Raw genomic sequence first — 20034 nt, 5'->3', positions numbered from 1 at the left:
ACGGACCACGACGTCGTCCAGCTCATGCTAAGGTCCTTCACTGTCCTTGATCCTTATCTTGTAAACTCTATTTGTGAAAATCCTAGGTACACCAAGATGACGCCCGAGGAAATACTCGGAAAGTTTGTAAGCGGGCGAATGATGATCAAGGAGGCTAGATATGTTGATGAGGCATTGAATGGCCCAATGCCGATCCACGAGCCTCAAACCGTTGCTCTCAAGGCAACAAGTAGCAGGGAGGTGCTACCCAGCAAGGTGGCGCAAGTTGAGGCGGCTGGGCTAAATGAGGACGAAATGGCCCTCATCATCAAGCGCTTCAAGACGGCTCTAAAAGGAAGAAAGGAGCATCCCAACAAGACCAAAGCGAAGGGGAAACGCTCCTGCTTTAAATGTGGTAAGTATGGTCATTTTATAGCAAATTGTCTCGACAATACTAATGACCAGGAACAAGAGAAAAGCGGGAAGAGGGAAAAGAAGAAGGCCTACAAGAAGGCGAAGGGCGAGGCGCACCTCGGCAAAGAGTGGGACTCGGATTGTTCTTTGTCCGACTCCGACGACGAAGGACTCACCGCCACGGCCTTCAACAAATCGTCGCTCTTCCCCAACGAGCGCCACACGTGTCTAATAGCAAAGTAAAAGAAGGTAAACACTAGAGAAACTCCCAAGTACTCTACTTCTAGTGATGAGGACTCTAGTGATGATGAAATTGACTACACTAGCTTGTTCAAAGGACTAGATAGAGCCAAGGTAGAAAAGATTAATGAGCTGATTGATGCATTGAATGAAAAAGATAGACTACTAGAGAGGCAAGAGGACATCTTGTATGAGGAACATGACAAATTTGTTAATGTTCAAAAGTCTCTTGCCTTAGAAATTAAAAAGAATGAATTATTATCTTCTGAATTATCTATTTGCAATGAATCTATTTCTAGCCTGAAGATTTTGAATGATGATTTAAATGCTAAGCTAGAGGTAGCAAATAAATCTAGTTCTTGTGTAGAGCATGTTGTTATTTGCAACAGGTGTAAGGATTTTAATGTTAATGCTTGTAATGAACATTTAATTTCTATTTCTAAATTAAATGATGAAGTAGCTAGTCTTAATGCCCAACTTAAGCCTAGCAAAAATGATTTTGATAAACTAAAATTTGCAAGAGATGCCTACACTGTTGGTAGACATCCCTCAATTAAGGATGGGCTTGGCTTTCGAAGGGAAGCCAAGAACTTAACAAGTCAAAAGGCTCCCATTCCCAACAAGGAGAAAGGGAAGGCCCCTATGGCTAGTAGGAGTCAAAAGAATCATGCTTTCATGTATCATGATAGAAAATATGCTAGGAATTTTCATTATAGTAGGAGTTATAATGCTTTTGACTCACATGCCATGATTGCTTCAAGTTCAAACTTTAATGGTAGATCTAGGAGAAATTTTGTGTCTCATGCTCCTAGGAAAGTGTATAATGGATCTACCACTGTCTTTCATGCTTGCAATGCTAAAATTTGTTCTTTCATGTAAAAATGAAAAAGTGATTGCTAAAAAGGTGGGGGCAAATGCAAGGGAGACAAGACTTGCATTTAGGTCCCTAAGGCTATTATAACTAACCTTGTAGGACCCAACAAGAGTTGGGTACCTAAAACCCAAGCCTAATTTGCCTTGCAGGTTTATGCATCCGGGGGCTCAAGCTGGATTATTGACAGCGGATGCACAAACCACATGACGGGGGAGAAGAAGATGTTCACCTCCTATGTCAAGAACAAAGATTCCCAAGACTCAATCATATTCGGTGACGGGAATCAAGGTAAACAAGTGGGAAGCGCTCATCACAACAAGAATGTGATGACTACATCAAGACCTCAGGAGCTACTGCATATGGATCTCTTCGGACCCGTCGCCTACCTTAGCATCGGGGGAAGTAAGCATGGTCTTGTTGTTGTTGATGATTTTTCTTGCTTCACTTGGGTATTCTTTTTGTAGGATAAATCAGAAACCCAAGGGACCCTCAAGCGCTTTCTAAGGCGAGCTCAAAATGAATTTGAGCTCAAGGTGAAAAAGATTAGAAGCGACAATGGGTCCGAGTTCAAGAACCTTCAAGTGGAGGAGTTCCTTGAGGAGGAAGGAATCAAGCACGAGTTCTCTGCTCCCTACACACCACAGCAAAATGGTGTGGTAGAAAGGAAGAACAGGAGGCTCCTAGACATGGCGAGGACAATGCTTGGAGAATTCAAGACACCCGAGCGGTTTTGGTCGGAAGCTGTGAACACAGCTTGCCATGCCATAAACCGTGTCTACCTTCATCGCCTCCTCAAGAAGACGTCATATGAACTCCTAACCGGTAACAAACCCAACGTTTCGTATTTTCGAGTTTTTGGGAGTAAATGTTATATTCTAGTGAAGAAAGGTAGGAATTCAAAATTTGCTCCCAAAGCTGTAGAAGGGTTTTTACTAGGTTATGACTCAAATACAAAGGCATATAGGGTCTTCAACAAATCATCGGGTTTGGTTGAAGTCTCTAGAGATGTTGTATTTGATGAAACTAATGGCTCTCTGAGAGAGCAAGTTGATCTTGATGATGTAGATGAGGATGATGTTCCAACGGACGCAATACGCACCATGGCGATTGGAGATGTGCGACCACAGGAACACCAAGTGCAAGATCAACCCTCTTCCTCAACAATGGTGCACCCCCAACTCAAGATGATGAACAGGTTCCTCAAGAGGAGGCGTGTGATCAAGGGGGAGCACAAGAAGACCAAGTTGAGGAGGAAGAAGCACCACGGGCCCCTCCAACTCAAGTTCGAGCGACGATTCGAAGGAATCATCCCGTCGACCAGATTTTGGGTGACATAAGCAAGGGAGTAACCACTCGCTCTAGATTAGCAAATTTTTATGAGCATTACTCTTTTGTCTCTTCTATTGAGCCTTTCAGGGTAGAAGAGGCCTTGCTAGATCCGGACTGGGTGTTGGCCATGCAGGAAGAGCTAAACAACTTCAAGCGAAATGAAGTTTGGACACTGGTGCCACGTCCCAAGCAAAACGTTATGGGAACCAAGTGGGTGTTCCGCAACAAGCAAGACGAGCACGGGGTGGTGACAAGGAACAAGGCTCGACTTGTGGCAAAAGGTTATGCCCAAGTCGCAGGTTTGGACTTTGAGGAGACGTTTGCTCCTGTGGCTAGGCTAGAGTCGATTCGTATTTTGTTAGCCTATGCCGCTCACCATTCTTTCAGGTTGTTCCAAATGGACGTGAAGAGCGCTTTCCTCAATGGGCCAATCAAGGAGGAGGTGTACGTGGAGCAACCCTCTGGCTTTGAGGATGAACGGTACCCCGACCATGTGTGTAAGCTCTCTAAGGCGCTATATGGACTTAAGCAAGCCCCAAGAGCATGGTATGAATGTCTTAGAGACTTTTTAATTGCTAATGCTTTCAAGGTTGGGAAAGCTGATCCAACTCTTTTTACTAAGACTTGTGATGGTGATCTATTTGTATGCCAAATTTATGTCAATGACATAATATTTGGTTCTACTAACCAAAAGTCTTGTGAAGAGTTTAGCAGGGTGATGACTCAGAAATTCGAGATGTCGATGATGGGCGAGTTGAACTACTTCCTTGGGTTCCAAGTGAAGCAACTCAAGGACGGCACCTTCATCTCTCAAACGAAGTACACGCAAGACTTGCTCAAGCGGTTTGGGATGAAGGACGTCAAGCCCACAAAGACTCCAATGGGAACCGACGGACATGTCGACCTCAACAAAGGAGGTAAGTCCGTTGATTAAAAGGCATACCGGTCTATGATAGGGTCTTTACTTTATTTATGTGCTAGTAGACCGTATATTATGCTTAGCGTATGCATGTGTGCTAGATTTCAATCCGACCCAAGGGAGTGTCACCTTGTGGCCGTTAAGCGAATTCTTAGATATTTAGTTGCTACGCCTTGCTTCGGGATCTGGTATCCAAAGGGGTCTACCTTTGACTTGATTGGATACTCAGACTCCGACTATGCTGGATGTAAGGTCGATAGGAAGAGTACATCAGGGACGTGCCAATTCCTAGGAAGGTCCCTGGTGTCGTGGAGTTCTAAGAAACAAACCTCTGTTGCCCTATCCACCACTGAGGCCGAGTACGTTGCCACAGGACAGTGTTGCACGCAACTACTTTGGATGAGGCAAACCCTCCGGGACTTTGGCTACAATCTGAGCAAAGTCCCACTCCTATGTGACAATGAGAGTGCAATCCGCATGGCGGACAATCCTGTTGAACACAGCCGCACAAAGCACATAGACATCCGGCATCACTTTTTGAGAGACCACAAGCAAAAGGGAGATATCGAAGTGTTTTATGTTAGCACCGAGAACCAGCTAGCCGATATCTTTACCAAGCCTCTAGATGAGAAGACTTTTTGCAAGCTGCGTAGTGAGCTAAATGTCTTAGATTCGCGTAACTTGGATTGATATAGAGCATACATGTGTTTTATGTCTTTGATCATGTTCCTTTATGCATTTTATTGCTTATTTATGGTGCTCAAGTTGTGCAAGGAATCCCCGGATCTCACAAGTTCATGTGTGAATGGTGCACATGTTTAGGGGGAGAAATGCTACAACTTGACCCTTTGAGACTAACCATGTGCTTGAGTTCTCTTAATTTAGTCTTCAAGGTGATTGAAAGGGAAAAGGTGAACTTGGACCATGCAAGACTTCCACTGCACTCCGATGAAAGGGTAATTTACTCCAAGTTCATCTTCGTGCTCTTATTGCCTTTTTACTCTTAATTGAAGATTTTGGTGAGGCAATGGGGTTTTAGGGCCAATAATGATCCTGTTTTGGTGCTTAATGCCAAAGGGGGAGAAATTAAGGCCAAAAGCAAGAAATGGATCAGCTACCAACCACTTGAGAATTTTGAAAATAGTAGAGTTAGAGCTTTTGTTTTGTCAAAATACTCTTATTGTCTCTTATTGTCAAAAGTTGGTCTCTTGTGGGGAGAATGTTTGATTATGGGAAAAAGGGGGAGTTTTTGAATCCTTGATCAATTTCTCTTGGAATACCTCTCTCTATGCCTCAATAAGTGAATTTGACTTAGAGATAGGAAATTGAGTTTGATTTACAAAAACAAACCAAGTGGTGGCAAAGAATGATCCAAATATGCCAAATTTGAATCGAAAACAAATTTTTGTTTTCATTTGCATTGATGTTGCACTTCTTCTAGTTGCTTTTTGTTGTGTTGGCATAAATCACCAAAAAGGGGGAGATTGAAAGGGAAATGTCCCCTTGGGCCATTTCTATAAGATTTTGGTGATTAAGTGCTCAACACAAATGCTTTGAGTGATATTTGTGCCAAAGACTCAAGAAGTGAAAATCAAGATTAAGAAACAGGAGAAATAGCTTTGGAGAAGAGTTGGCTATGTCAGCCAAAAGGCTGCTCGGTCTGGGTGCACCGGACTGTCCGGTGGTGCACCGGACAGTGTCCGGTGTGCCAGGGACAGTCCCGATGAACAACCTACTCTCGGGTCTCGACGGCGGCGTACGGCTATAAATCACCGGACTGTCCGGTGGTGCATCGGACTGTCCGGTGAGTCGTCTGCGGCGAAGTCGCCGCTCTCGGGAAACAGTCAACAGCGTACGGCTAAAATTCACCGGACTGTCCGGTGGTGCACCGGACTGTCCGGTGAGCCAACGATCGACTGCGCCAGCGGTCGACCGCGCAATCCGCGCGTGACGTGTGGCCGAGCCAACGGTCAGATGGGGGCACCTGACTGTCCGGTGTGCACCGGACAGTGTCCGGTTTGCCAACGGCTCCAAATCTTCAACGGTCGGTTGCGCCAAATTAGGAAAGCAATCTGCATCGGACAGTGAACAGTGGATGTCCGGTGGTGCACCGGACTGTCCGGTGCACCACCCGACAGAAGGCAAGAATTGCCTTCCTAGATTGCTTCCAACGGCTCCTAGCTGCCTTGGGGCTATAAAAGAGACCCCTAGGCGCATGGAGGAGCACACCAAGCATACTATGAACATTCTAAGACTCCCGCACTCCATCTTCACACATTCGATTGACATTCTTAGTGATTTGAGCTCCGTTCTAGTGGTGAACTTGTTGTGTTTCATTTGAGCTCAAGTCTTGGCTTGTGTGTGTGCGTATTGCTGGGATTTGTGTGTGTTGCTTCCCTCCCTTACTCTAAGTACTTTCACATTGATAATTGTTGTAAGGGCGAGAGACTCCAAGTTGTGGAGATTCCTTGCAACCAGGATATAGTGAAGGGAAGAAGATCATCGTGGTATTCAAGTTGATCATTGGATCACTTGAAAGGGGTTGAGTGCAACCCTCGTCCATTGGGACGCCACAACGTGGAGGTAGACAAGTGTTGGACTTGTCGAACCACGAGATAACTCGCGTGTCTCTTGTGATTGCTTTTTGTGTGATTGTTGTGATTCTCAAGAGCTCGCTTTATAGTCACTTGGCATTATCTCTCTAACACTTAACCAAGTTTTGTGGCTATAAGTTTTAAGTTTCTACAGGATCACCTATTCACCTCCCCTCTAGGTGCTCTCAGTATTTGACCTCACCTCACTGCAACTTATTTTCCCTAATGGCACTAGTGTTGTAGGGCAACTTGGTTATGCAAGATGGGAAAAACGGTGATGCACCAGGGTGCAGATCGGGGGAGTTGAGAGGAGCAATGAAGTCCGGTGAAATGCCAAACGGATCCAAATCCATGGAACCGAACTCACCTAAACCCTAAACTCACATCCGGCGACGGTAAGAGGAAGAACAGAGGGGAGACAGATGGATGGGAAAGGAGGACGAGGAGAACTCACAGCCGCGAGAGATCTTCAGCCGTGAGAAACCTCTAGCCGTGATGAAGACGACGGGAGACGGCGTCTGAGCACGGTGACGGTAATGGTGAAAGGGACCCTAAAATCTGTTCGCGCAGCCCCAAATGACTGTCTCATGTCCATTTTAGCGTTTGTATATCCTCTACGCATCCAAAAAATCGAAGCCATCACCAACGCCTCTGTTTCGTCGAAACCCACTGTTTCTTGTTTCATAATGGCAATAGTCTCCCTTGATAGCGGCTGCTGGCACCTGGAGACTGGAGTGGGTCGCGCATAACCTTCGACTCCGCGCTACACAGTGATAAAGAGAGAGAGAGGAAGTGGGTTCCTTACCTACGAACAATGAACGACACAGCGGCAAGGGCATGATGGGCGTAGGGCTTGTCGGAGTGTGGAGGCTTGCCGGTGGCGTGCGGTGGGGCGACCTAGAGCAAGGCTGCGACAAATGCAGGGCAACACGATAGGTGCTGCTCGAGACTACATAGCGAGGGGCAACGACGCTGGGAAAGAATGACGGTCGAGCGTGCAAATAGGGAGAGCAAGGCGTGTGTATATATCGAACAGGGAGCACGTGGAGGCGGTTGTCGATTTTGCCGCGGCTCGCGCCTGGCCGAGCGGGAGCGGCGATTTCGAGTACAACAATATGAGATGGGGCGAAGCAAGGTGATTGTGTCTATGTCTGAGCCGATGCGTGCGCAAAATATGCGATATTTTGATAAGGTAAAGCTGACACATGGGGCCATAATTACCAGGAGAGGAACGAGTGAGGGAAAAGTGGTTGCACACACATCATGTGGGTGTTGCGTGACTAGACAAGGAAAGGTGGGGGTAGACAAAGGTAGACAGGGATATACGGTAGGGTAGATGGAAATAGCATATGCGAGCGACATGTCGTTCGAGAGGAGTGGCGATTCGGTGGTCTTGCGAAAAGGACACAAGATCTAGAATAAGCTCAACGAAACGAAGAAATATATATATTATTGGGTTTTCATAATTGTTCTAGTTTTCGCAAATACTAAATTTCAGTGAAAATAATAATATCAGAAAATATGAAATTCAAATTAATACTAAAAAATGTTTCGAAGGTTCTAAAAAAATTCTCGAAAACATATACAAGATAATTTTGATATGTTTTGAAAACTTTTTGCACTCATAAACACTACACAATGGCATTAATTTGACACTCAAAGCTTAACAAGTATTATAGAACAAAATAACTCTCCACTATTTATGAAAAGGAGAAAAGAGGAGAAAAGGAGAGAGTAACACCTAAATTTTGAGTATATAGCAAATAAATTTTTATACCCCGAAAGTCAGGATGTTACAACAGACCAACACGAGTCTTTTGTATACACTTTGTCCTCACTTATGCGCACCCAAGAAGACTTGTCGGTCAGTCACCCATCCCAATATTGCTCTGAGCCAAGCACTATTAACCCAGAGTATAGGTATACATTTGGCCCGAGCCTGATGGGCTAGCCTAAAGCACTGAAAAAAGCATGGCTCAGGCACAACACGACCTGAAATATTTTAGTACCGGACCGACACAGCCCGATATATGGGGGCAAGTTTGGGTCGAGGTCGCAGGCCACAGACGAGCATGGCTCATTTAAGACAGGCACGAAATGGCCCATATAGAGGCACGAAAAGGCCCATATATTTATTAAAACCGCACTCTATTCCATATTTTCATGTATTTGATAAAAAGAACACAAAGCTAGATATGATGCTAATTAGATGTTTTTTGTAGCTTTGAATCAGAGTATGTGATATAATTTTACTTTTGTTATGAACATTAGACAATGAGGTAAACTTACAAACTTTATATGACACTGGTTATACTCTTTTTCCTTCTAACAAAAGGATTTTTTAACGAGGTAGTTATTGCATAGCTCTAGCAACTTAATAAAAATATTAAGATTTTTGTCAAATTTATTTGTCTTGTCTTTTATTTTATCTATTTTGAATTTTGGGCTCTGATGCGAATTCCGGACTCTGATGTGGATTTCTAGCCAGAAATTGAATTTCGGACTTTTTATAATTTTGGGCCACCCGAAATGATCCTAGCATGTTTAAGGAATTATGTGTCAAGCCATGGGTCGATGGCTAGGCCCATGGGGCGGCCCGACATGGCCCAAAATAAATACGGGTCGAGCCGACCCGAAATTCAAACGGGGCAGGCCTTTTCGGGCTTGGGTCAGGCCGGGTGGCCCGAATGTACACCTATAACCCAAATGTTCTTTCAAGACAGGCTTCATAAAAAGAAGATACACCTTGTTGGTGTAAGTATCATACTAAGCCTTAAGCCAGGATATCACAATCCAACTGGGCTAGGGTATCACAATCCACCCCTCTTAGATGATCGACGTCCTCGTCGGTCAACCCCAAGCCATGAACCTTCCCTCTTGGTCACGTTTGTGTGTCTAGTGTCGTCATATGGCATGCCATGTGACCACTCTAGGCCCACATGCACCATGCGCTATATACTCAAACCCTAGCCCACACACGGCCGTGAAAACGCGAGGGTCGGCTCTGATTCCAGACCGATGATACTTACTCCTGACAGCCCTCTAGGACCATAGACCATCCCACAGGTCAACACAAGTTTTTTGTGCGCACTTTGTCCTCACTCATGCACAACCGAGAAGTCTTTCTGGTCAGTCACCTATCCCAAGATTGCTATGGGCCAAGCACGCTTAACCCAGAGGTTCTTTCAAGATAGACTTCCGAAAAGAAGATGCACCTTGTTGGTATAAGTATCATATTAAGCCTTGGGCCAGGATATCACAATCCAACCGGGCTAGGATAACACACCGGTCCATTCTTTCCTCTATGTTGATGATGAAATCAAGACTCCCAAAACGGATGGTTGTTCCGGGGGTCTTGACCGCGTCAACGGCGTTGCCAGCCATCCGGAGCTTTGAAGAACTTCGTCGTGGAATGCGCAAGGCCCCTACCTAGCGTGCCAACCGTTGGTGTTTCGAATCTCGCTCTGACAAGTAAATTTATTATGCGCGTTCCGGGCTCCGAACGGCGTGCGCGGTGTGCGCAAGATTTATACTGGTTCGGGCAGAATGTCCTTACATCCAATCATCGGTGGCTTGCGCTACCGACACCATTTATGATCAAATCTCGTAGTAGGGGTTACAGGCAGGCGAGAGAGGGAGGAGAGGCTCCCAAGTCTCTTATTCGTAGGAGAGGTGGTTACAAGGTGGAGTACTAGCTAAGTCTTGGCTTGGCAGCGGGGCTTGGGCCTTCGGGTCCTCCTCATGTTCGTCGGTCTTCTAGGCGTCGTCTCGTCTCTTCCGAGATCCAATGGTCCGCTCTCCGATCCTCCAAAAGAAGGGACCTTCCGAGTCCGGGGGCTAGCCTCCTCCTTTTATAGGCTAAGTATGGGGGTCGACTGGGTCATGGTAAAACGGACGTCTTACCATGGGGTAAAGCCACACATGCTTGCGGTCGCTTGGCTATCCAGTATTCATTATTACAAACGACGTGGGTAGCATGGGCCCGAGCGCCATCATTTAGGCTATGCTGACTCCTGGTCTTCGTAGCATGGGGCTCCATGCGGCTCATCGTGTTGTGCCCTACCAGCGGCCTGCGCAGTCAGGCCTAGTCCCGATAGGTCATGAGTGCGTTGCTGGCTGGAGGACGCGCGAGCCATAAATGCGTTGTAGTCCGAGTGGCTCGTAGGTCATGAGTGCTCTACGTTCGTAAGTCATGAGTGAGAGGCAGACTGGCGCTTCCGCATTTGCTCGACGCTAGGCGCATTTATGTGGTCGGTCATTTATGATAGGCCGGTCTCGAGCCAGGCACAGAATCTACTCGAGTGATTTCCCTTCGGCATGCGAACCTTGGATTTGGTGTCGCGGGGCTTGTTTGGGGCGGTTTCTTCTAGGTAGACATTGCTTATCTATTCTGACTAACTAGCGACCCCCGAGGCCTTTCCTCGGTGTGGTCACTGACCAATGAACCTCAAAGAACGAGAATCATTTTTCCGATAACCATTTTTCCATTACTCATTTAAATCTATTGAACAATATTATTTAGATCATCCTCTATCCTCTATCACTCATTACTCGTCTCTCCTCCTCGTTACCCCGCCACATCTAGGCCCTGTTTGTTTCGGCTTCTGGCAGCTTCCGGCCACCAAAAACTGCTGCAGACTGCCAAACACTCAGCTTTTCAGTCAGCTTCTATAAAATTCGTTGGGGCAAAAACCATCCAAAATCAATATAAACACATAATCGGTTGAGTCGTTGTAATAGTAGGAATCTGTCACTTTCTAGATCCTGAGCCCTATAAACAACTTTATCTTCTTCCACACGTAATCGTAATGATACTCAGGTTCCCCCTACAGCCAGATTCTCCCCACAGCCAGATTTTCAGAAAAGCTGGTCAGAAAAAGCTGAACCAAACAGGCCCCCGTCTCCCCCGCTTCCGGCCCGTTCCAGTATTAAATAAGCTGTCATTATATAAATAGTTAGAGAAAAATGCTGAAAGTTTTATAGTCTGAAATAAATTTTATAAAATAAGATTTATCTAAACTGTTTTTAATATTAAATCTTGAAAACAGAAACGCGGGGCCCTACTTGATAAATCCAAAAAGCTCAACCCGTCCGGTCTCTTCCCCCTTCGCCACCCTAGTTTTTTTTTTAAAAAAAATCGCTATCTCCAAGTCCAAGACTCCAACAGCTCTCGCACACAGCCGCAGCTGCTACTGGCTAGACCAACACGCACTCTCGCACACAGCCGCGGGCACAGTGACGCAGGCGGAGGAGCGGCGCCGGAGCTAGGGTTTCCCTGATCCGGTGGGGCCGGGGAGGGGGTGGAATATCTTGCTCGATTTCGGCGCTGGAGGCGCAGTGCCGGTGTCCCCGAAGCCGGCGGGCGCGAGGCGGGTTGGGGAGCTGGGGTACGGCGCCGGGGGCTCAGATCTGGTATGACCGACGGCGGCGAAGACGGGAATGTGGCGTTGCCCAGGGGCCCCGCGCGCCGGAGGGGCCCCGTGCGGGCCAGCTTCGACGCCGACGAGTTCATCGCGCTGATGCACGGGTCGGATCCCGTCAGGGTCGAGCTCACGCGCCTCGAGAACGAGCTCAGGGGTGGGTTTCATGATCTATCTGTTGATTTCGTGCTTTGATTTTGCTCATGGCAGCGGTTTCTAGGGTTTTTGTCGTGGAGAGGATTTATTTGTTTGCGATTTTTGCTGGTATCAGACAAGGAGAGGGAGCTTGGGGAGGCGCAGACGGAGATACGCGCGCTGCGCCTATCGGAGAGGGCGCGGGAGAAGGCCGTCGAGGAGGTAATCTCCCAATTGCTTTCTAGTACAATCTATCGTGCTACCATGTGGATAATATAGTCTTCAATCCCTTGAGAGCGAGGGAGAGAAATGCCCCCAAAAGGAGCTTGATGAGAGAAAAAGGAAGAATCATCTGTTTCTATTTTAGGGATGTCTATTCCATTGGGATTGCATCTCGAAGTGGTGCTGGTTGTGGAAAATAGCCAACTTGTGGTGAGCGAGCTAGGTTTGACCAGATTCTTGAAAAGAAGAAAAGGATAAAAGACAAAGCTAGTTGTGCCTTACTGTAGTTTGACTTTGAGTCCAAAGATTTGGATGTTTTCGACATTTAGCAATAGTGAATTGTCTTACTCAGTTTGGTAGCTTTGACTTTTGACCTAGCTTGTGTCACTGCAGGATAGAAATTTCTTGCCAGTCTTGAGACAACGTTGTGATCATGTTAACTGGTTTCTTCATTTTCCTACATTCTGGAGCTAATTTGTTACCTGCAGGATTGGCTTTCCATCATGTGGTCTTCAGGCCTTGGTGCCCTTTTATGGTCTTATTATAGGATATTTGGTTTGAAGCAAAATATAGCACACCAAATCTTAGAGAAATTAACATTTCCAGATGTTTGTCACCAATAAATCCATGGGCTTTCGAACATTGTCAAGAGAATACACTAAGGTTTCACTTGGCAAGGAACCTTGTTGAATTTCTATGGGAAAGCAGATGCTTGCCAAATCTGGTCAACACAACCAAATTCTGTTTAGGAAATATTGGCTCAGGATCTTGTAGACCCTGATGTCATGGCCCTATGGTACAGTTATCTAGTGCTTGTATCTTTTTTAACAGTTGTTACGACTCATAGCCATTTGCTTCTAAGATATTTTTAAGGTTCTACTATGGTTTCTTCAGCCTCAAACTACCATGGTCCTCTTCCAAACTCATACATTTTTTTCTAACTAACCTCATAGGCTCATACCAAGAGCGTAGTCACATAAAACAGGTTCGATGCCTTCGACCCTCGACCTCAGTTTGTCGACCCTGACCCAGGTTCACGGGTTCATTTTCGACCTGAAGTGTAAAAATCTCCCATAAGTAATGTACCATGTTCTGCGACCGTGTCGACCCAGAAACTTTGCGAATATGACCAAGAGAACACTTGGGCATACACATTCTGCTGTATCATCATATTTCCACAATATTCTTAGATCCCCAAATATATTTCTTGGAGCTTGGTTTCCCTTCATTGATTCTGATGAATCCAATCAACTCAGTCATAGCATATGTACAGGTAACCTTCACATTATTACCAATCTAAGGTTTAAAATCCACATACTTGTAGGCTGGTTTTGCAATTTACATATTATGTTGCCAACATCAACATCAACATAGCCTTTTAGTGCCAAGCAAGTTGGGGTAGGCTAGAGTTGAAACCCAACAAGATGTCACCAAAAGGAGAAAGAGAAAGGGGAGGGGAAAAGCTTTTGAGAGCACTAAAAGGAAAAAGGCCTAATCATGGTTTGGGCACGTGGATAGCTTCTTTCCAAGCACTTCTATCCAAACACAACTCCATTGAGATATTCCATTCCTTCAAGTCCCTTTTGATTGCCTCCTCCCATGTCAAGTTTGGTCACCTCTACATCTCTTCACATTATTGTCCTGTCTTATGATGCCTCTATGCACCGGTGTCTCTGGGGGTCTCCGGTAGACATGCCCAAACCATCTCAACCGGTGTTGAATAAACTTTTCTTCAATTGGCGCTACTCCTAGCCGATCGTGTATGTCATCGTTTCTCACTCGGTCCAATCTTGTATGCCCACATATCCAACACAACATACGCATCTTTGCGACACTTAGTTGTTGGATATATCATCTCTTAGTAGGCCAACACTCAACCCCATATAACATAGCAGGCCTAATTGTTGTCCATAGTTCTTAAGGCGGTACGGCGAGACAAGACGTTGGGCCACCGCCTGGACGCCTAGGCGACGCCTAGGCGCTTACTAAGGCGAGCAAGGCGATGCCTTACCAATTGAAGAAACGACATAACATCAGCATAGATGAGGAAGAAAAAGAAAAAGGGAAAAAGAAAAAAAAAGAGAAGGAAGGGGTAGAAGAGAAGGCCCAGCCCACCAGGCAGCCCATGTATCCTCCCTGATGGTTAGGGTTGCCCCCATCTCACCGTCGCCGCTCCTGTCTGTCACAACATCGCTGCTTGTCCACATCACAGCATCGCTGCTCCTGCTCCCCCAAGCTCGGCGCTCCCCCGAGTCTCAGTGCCGCCGCTCCCCCGAGCTCGGCACTCCCCCAAGCTCTGCCCCGCCGCTCCCCCGAGCTCGGCACTCCCCCGAGCTCTGCGCCGACGATCCCGCTCCCCAAAGTCTCTGCTAGGCTTCTCCCCCCTCCCCACTTGCGTCTCTTGCTGACTCTTGGCTAGGCGATGGGGACGCCTAGACTTTTTTGGACGCCTAGGCGTCGCCTAGGCGACGCCTTTGAAACCATGTTGCTGTCTTGTAGAACTTGCCTTTCAATTTCTGTGGCACTCTCTTGTCGCATAGGACTCTTGATGCTTGATGCCATTTCATCCACCCCGCTTTGATTCTATGCTAACATCTTCATCAATATCACCATCTCTTTGTAGCATCGATCCCAAATAATGGAAGGTGTCCTTCTTCGGTACTACCTGGCCTCCCGAACTTACAGCTCCATCCTCACTAATTGTAGTACCAAAGTCACATCTCATATACTTGGTTTTGATCCTGCTAATTCTAAATCCTTTTGACTCTAAGGTCTGACGCCATAACTCTAGCTTTCTATTTACTCTTCGGTTTCATCTACTAGAACTACATCGTCAGCGAAAAGCATACACCAAGGGATATCTCCTTATATATCCCTCGTGACCTCATCTATCACTAAGGAAAATAGATAAGGGCTCAAAGCTGAACCTTAATGTAGTCCTATGTTAATCGGAAAAACATTTGTATCACCATCAGTTGTTCGAACGCTAGTCACAACCTTGTCTTACATGTCCTTGATGAGCGTAACGTACTTTGTTGGGAATTGATGCTTATCCAATGCTCACCACATGAGATTCCTAGGTATTTTATCATAGGCCTTTTCCAAGTCGATAAAAACCATGTGCATGTCCTTCTACTCCTTATATCGCTCCATGACCAGCCTTATTAAGAAAATTGTTTCCATGGTTGATCTTCCAGGCATGAATCCAAACTGGTTCATGGTGATATGCGTCATTCCTCTCAGGCGATGCTCAATAACTCTCTCCCATAGCTTCATAGTGTGTGGCTCATGAGCTTAATCCCTCAATAGTTGGTACAACTTTGAATATGTCCCTTGTTCTCGAAGATTGGTACTAATGTACTCCACTCATCGGGCATTCTATTTGATCGAAAAATATGGTTGAACAACTTGGTTAGCCAAACGATAGCAATATCCCCAAGGCATTTCCACACCTCTATTGGGATACCATTCGGGCCCATCTTCTGCCCCCTTTCATCTGTTGCCACCTGTTATTAATTAATTAACCAAGGTAATGCCTTTTAAATTGGTGTGCGTGCTTGAACTGAAATGAAAATTATATTTAACACCAGAAATTGGTTACTTTTCTTGGTTCACCGCTTTCCAGTTAGAAGTAATTTCACCTTGATATACATTCAGTACACTGCTTTCATGCCAAAGAAAGTGTGCTGTATGTTTTTAAGGTGTGCTATTTATAATGATTGATAATTTTGTTTAGTGGTCTTGTCGGCTTGTCGCACAAGATTGCTTTTCTGGGAGAGACTGAGTATATGATTGAATTTTGTTTAATGGAGTGATGTTTTCAAGTATTATTTGGTTGTTAATAACTTATAGTGATTGTCAAACAATAGTCAAGTAAAAATTTACTTCATGATGAAACAAACTTATTTTGTGCCTCTGCACTTGGGCCATAGGAAGAATGGCACATTCAAGAAATGAAATGACTGATGAAGTGTTCCAGCTCATATGGGCTCTAAAAAGAAATATGCTGCTGAATTACTGGCTATATGTACTTTTTAGTAAAAAAAGAGACTTGGATGCAAATAACTCCGTTTTATTTCTGATGTGATTGTATTTTGTTGCCAGCTTACAGATGAATTGGAGAAGATGGCTGAGAAACTCAAGCTGACAGAATCTCTCCTCGAAAGCAAAGTATCACAGCTTGTACTTAGTTTTTGCTTGTTTTCTTTATTGATTGTTTGAGGTTAACAAAGTCCCCCCCCCCCCAACCACCAAATGCCTGCAGAATCTTGAAGTTAAAAAGATAAATGATGAGAAAAAAGCTGCATTGGCTGCCCAGTTTGCAGCAGAAGCAACTTTGCGAAGAGTACATGCAGCCCAGAAAGATGATGACATGCCACCAATTGAAGCCATTCTTGCACCGCTTGAAGCTGAGCTAAAGCTTTCTCGCCAAGAGGTAATACTTAGTATTTTATAGTTAGTTGTTCTTTATTTGTGTTTGTGCAGATGTTTTTCTTAGGTTTCTGTTACATTTGCAAATATTTTACACCTCCAGTCACCCTAGATCATCTAACTACCCTTTTCCCAATTTGTCATGTATTTCCTGTGGAGAAAGTGTATGATAAGTTAAACCTTGTTTTCAGAATGCAAAGCTCCAGGATGATAACAGAGCTTTGGATCGTCTAACAAAACAAAAGGAGGCAGCTCTACTAGAAGCGGAGAGGACCGTGCAAATTGCCATGGCAAAAGCTGCTATGGTTGATGATTTGCAAAACAAGAACCAAGAGTTGATCAAACAAATTGAGATCTGCCATGTAAGTGGGTGCATGCAGTTTATTCTCTATCATGAAAACACAATAACTTGGCATTCCAATTGAATAGTTTAGTGCCTAATTGATTATTATTATTATTATTATTATTATTATTATTATTATTTTGCATTGCAGGAAGAAAATAAAATCTTAGACAAGCTGCATCGCCAAAAGATTGCAGAAGTTGAAAAGCTGAGCCAAACTGTGAGAGAGTTGGAAGAGGCTGTTCTTCAAGGTGGTGCAACGGCTAATGTTGTCCGTGATTACCAGCGCAGATTTCAAGAAATAAATGTAACAAACTATCATTTGATTACTTCATTTGCCTTCAAATTCGTGTCATTTTTTACACTTTTCACATGAACACTTGATTCATGCTTATGCTTATGATTTTATTAGGAAGAAAAGAGAACACTTGACCGTGAACTTGCACGTGCAAAAGTTACAGCAAACAGAGTTGCTTCTGTTGTTGCTAATGAGTGGAAAGATTCTAATGACAAGGTGATGCCAGTTAAACAGTGGCTTGAAGAGCGTAGGTTCTTCCAGGTTGGATGGTTAAACTAGCATTTTCTTTACCAATGTACTTTTTTTTGTATTCAACTCTGCACAAATATGCATATTCTTTGGTGAAACAAAATGTACCACCTGCTGGACATGGTTCTTTTCTTGAGTATCATATGTGATACTTTCTTGTTTCTACAGGGGGAGATGCAACAACTTCGTGACAAGCTTGCCATTACAGAACGTACAGCACGATCTGAAGCTCAACTGAAGGTACATAACTTGGTTGTGTTCTGCTGCGTGCTTGCTTACTAGCTTTCTACTTGACATATAGATGGAACCTGTTACATCCTATGTATTATAATGTAATCTAACATTTGTTAAATGAGTCAGTTCATATGAGCTAAACTTCTGCACCTTACTCAGGAAAAATATCAGTTACGTCTAAAAGTACTAGAAGATGGACTAAGAGGGCCACCAAGTGGCTCTATTCGTCCACCTACTGAAGGAAAGAGCTTTAGCAATGTCCCTTCCCGCCGGTTGTCACTCGGTGGAGCTGATAATATATCAAGATTGTCTCCTAATGGGTTATTGTCAAGGCGATCTCCTTCTTTTAATTCAAGATCATCTCTTACGTCAAACAGCAGCTTGGTCCTGAAGCATGCTAAAGGCACTTCAAAGTCATTTGATGGCGGAACTAGGTCACTAGATAGGAGAAAGGTACATGGAAATGGAGCTCATTTACTCAACAGATCTACAGATGCTGTTAGAGATAAAGAGACTAATGATAGTTGGAAGGGCGATATGGATGAGAAAACTAATGAGAGTGCAGACAGCAACACAGATGGGAAAAGTAATGAAACCATGAATAATAATTCAGCTGAGACAGTTTCTGGTTTCCTATATGATATGCTGCAAAAAGAGGTAATTTCTTTGAGAAAGACATGCCATGAGAAGGATCAGATTCTAAAAGATAAAGATGATGCTATTGAGGTCTGTGTCCATTTCTTTTCTTCTTTGTTCACTTTAGTGGATAGTTAGCTATATACTGATTATTATGAAATTTGCTTATCTACTGCTGTCTGGCAGATGTTAGCAAAGAAAGTAGACACCTTAACTAAAGCAATGGAAGTGGAAGCTAAAAAGGTCAGACGGGAGGTTGCATCCATGGAGAAAGAAGTTGCAGCAATGCGTGCCAGTAAAGAACAAGAAATCAGAGCCAAGCGGCTTGGTACGAAAGGCTCTGGTAGTTCACAACTGCTTCCTGGAAGGTACATTTTCAGGAATGCAACAATATTTTGTATTAGAAGTTTGAGCTTCTCATTATTGAAATGCTCAATGCTTTAGGATGCTGTTTGATTAGAAGTCGCTAAAATAGGTAACCTAATACACATCTTGGAAGAGTTGAGCTCTAAGTATCCTACATACGCTTTTACGCTGCCCATAGTTTTATTTCATGACACTTTCACTTTTATTTTAAGATACTTTTAGTTTTTAGTTCTCCATGTTTATCATGCCATGCACAATAATCTGTGGTGAGAGGTGTCTTACTGAGTCACCAGGTTGTGGGTTCGAAGTGGTCTCTTTGCGTTTGGGAGGGGGCTTCTCCTAGATCTCACTCGTGGTAGCCTTCCGGCATTGGGTGTGCCTCATTTCATGTGATCCTTGATGTAATGTCCTATTAATTGTGATAAATATATTATAGAAGTACCATCACCAACTGTATCTTTGGTTCGAAGAGCCTTTGTTTTATACAGTTGAATCTTTTGAAAGCATTGATGTTCGTCTTATAGACTGCTGCAAGCTGGCGCAAAATGTCTTATCCCCCAACAAAAGGATCTATGTTCTTTTATCTAAGTCGTGTTGAATTATGTTCTATGCCTGCAGAAACGCACCACGAAGTGGGTCCATGCGCAACTTCCAATGATGGCAGCACTAACACCAAGCAGCATTCTTGGATAGGTCCTCTGTTCCACCATTTGTTCTGTTCCTATCCTATTAATTTTGTGGCTAAAATCGTAGCACAGTGAGATGACCCAACAATACCTAGATCTGGGTAAGAGTAGGCTCGGATCTGATGAGACCATTGTGGGAGTGAAGCTGAGCCTGTTGTCTAACCTTGTGGCGCGCCCTCTTGTTTATTTTAGTCCAGGCAGTGCACCTGATGCTTGTATAGGCCAGGGATCACCGCATGGCCAATCTGTAATGTATAGCCTGAGTGCTCAGTTACATAGACACCCGTTGCCCAGGTTGTGAATACTGTTTCCTCGCACATGCTTCTTTGCGCTGCTCTATTTGCCCTGTGTTTGGGTTGGAATTTTTAACATGGCTTCTAGCCTGTCTGAGTTCTGTTGATTATAAATAGTGACACATGTTCATCTGCATATGTACATCTAGTGGCGACTGTCAACTGATGTTTATCCTCTTCCATTATGTCATGCTTTTGGGTCGGGTTGGTGATGCAACCCTTCAAGAATTTCCTGTAGTACTGTTGGCGATGCTTTTGTATAAATTTAAATCATGATACAATAACACGGGATAAGGTTTACCAGGGTACGGAGCAAGGTGAGAGGATGAATTGGACTGATCTAAAATTTCTTATAACAATTACAATCTATTT

The 20034-nt window shown here is 44.5% G+C and overlaps 1 protein-coding gene across 1 annotated transcript; it reads left to right on the top strand.

Moving 5' to 3' along the window:
• Nucleotides 1–11544: 11544 nt before the first annotated feature.
• On the top strand, nucleotides 11545–19752 carry LOC100384632 (Microtubule-associated protein 70-1). Its single transcript, NM_001177125.1, has 11 exons — nucleotides 11545–11926; nucleotides 12041–12126; nucleotides 16231–16296; nucleotides 16391–16561; nucleotides 16749–16919; nucleotides 17052–17207; nucleotides 17313–17459; nucleotides 17616–17687; nucleotides 17841–18407; nucleotides 18504–18685; nucleotides 19302–19752. Exons 1-11 carry the CDS (start codon nucleotides 11764–11766, stop codon nucleotides 19339–19341), a joined length of 1821 nt encoding a protein of 606 aa, NP_001170596.1. The 5' UTR covers nucleotides 11545–11763; the 3' UTR covers nucleotides 19342–19752.
• Nucleotides 19753–20034: the final 282 nt, after the last annotated feature.

Source organism: Zea mays, chromosome 6, assembly GCF_902167145.1.
Source record: "Zea mays cultivar B73 chromosome 6, Zm-B73-REFERENCE-NAM-5.0, whole genome shotgun sequence".
Taxonomy (NCBI): Eukaryota; Viridiplantae; Streptophyta; class Magnoliopsida; order Poales; family Poaceae; genus Zea; species Zea mays.
This window is presented reverse-complemented; position numbering and strand designations above follow the sequence as displayed.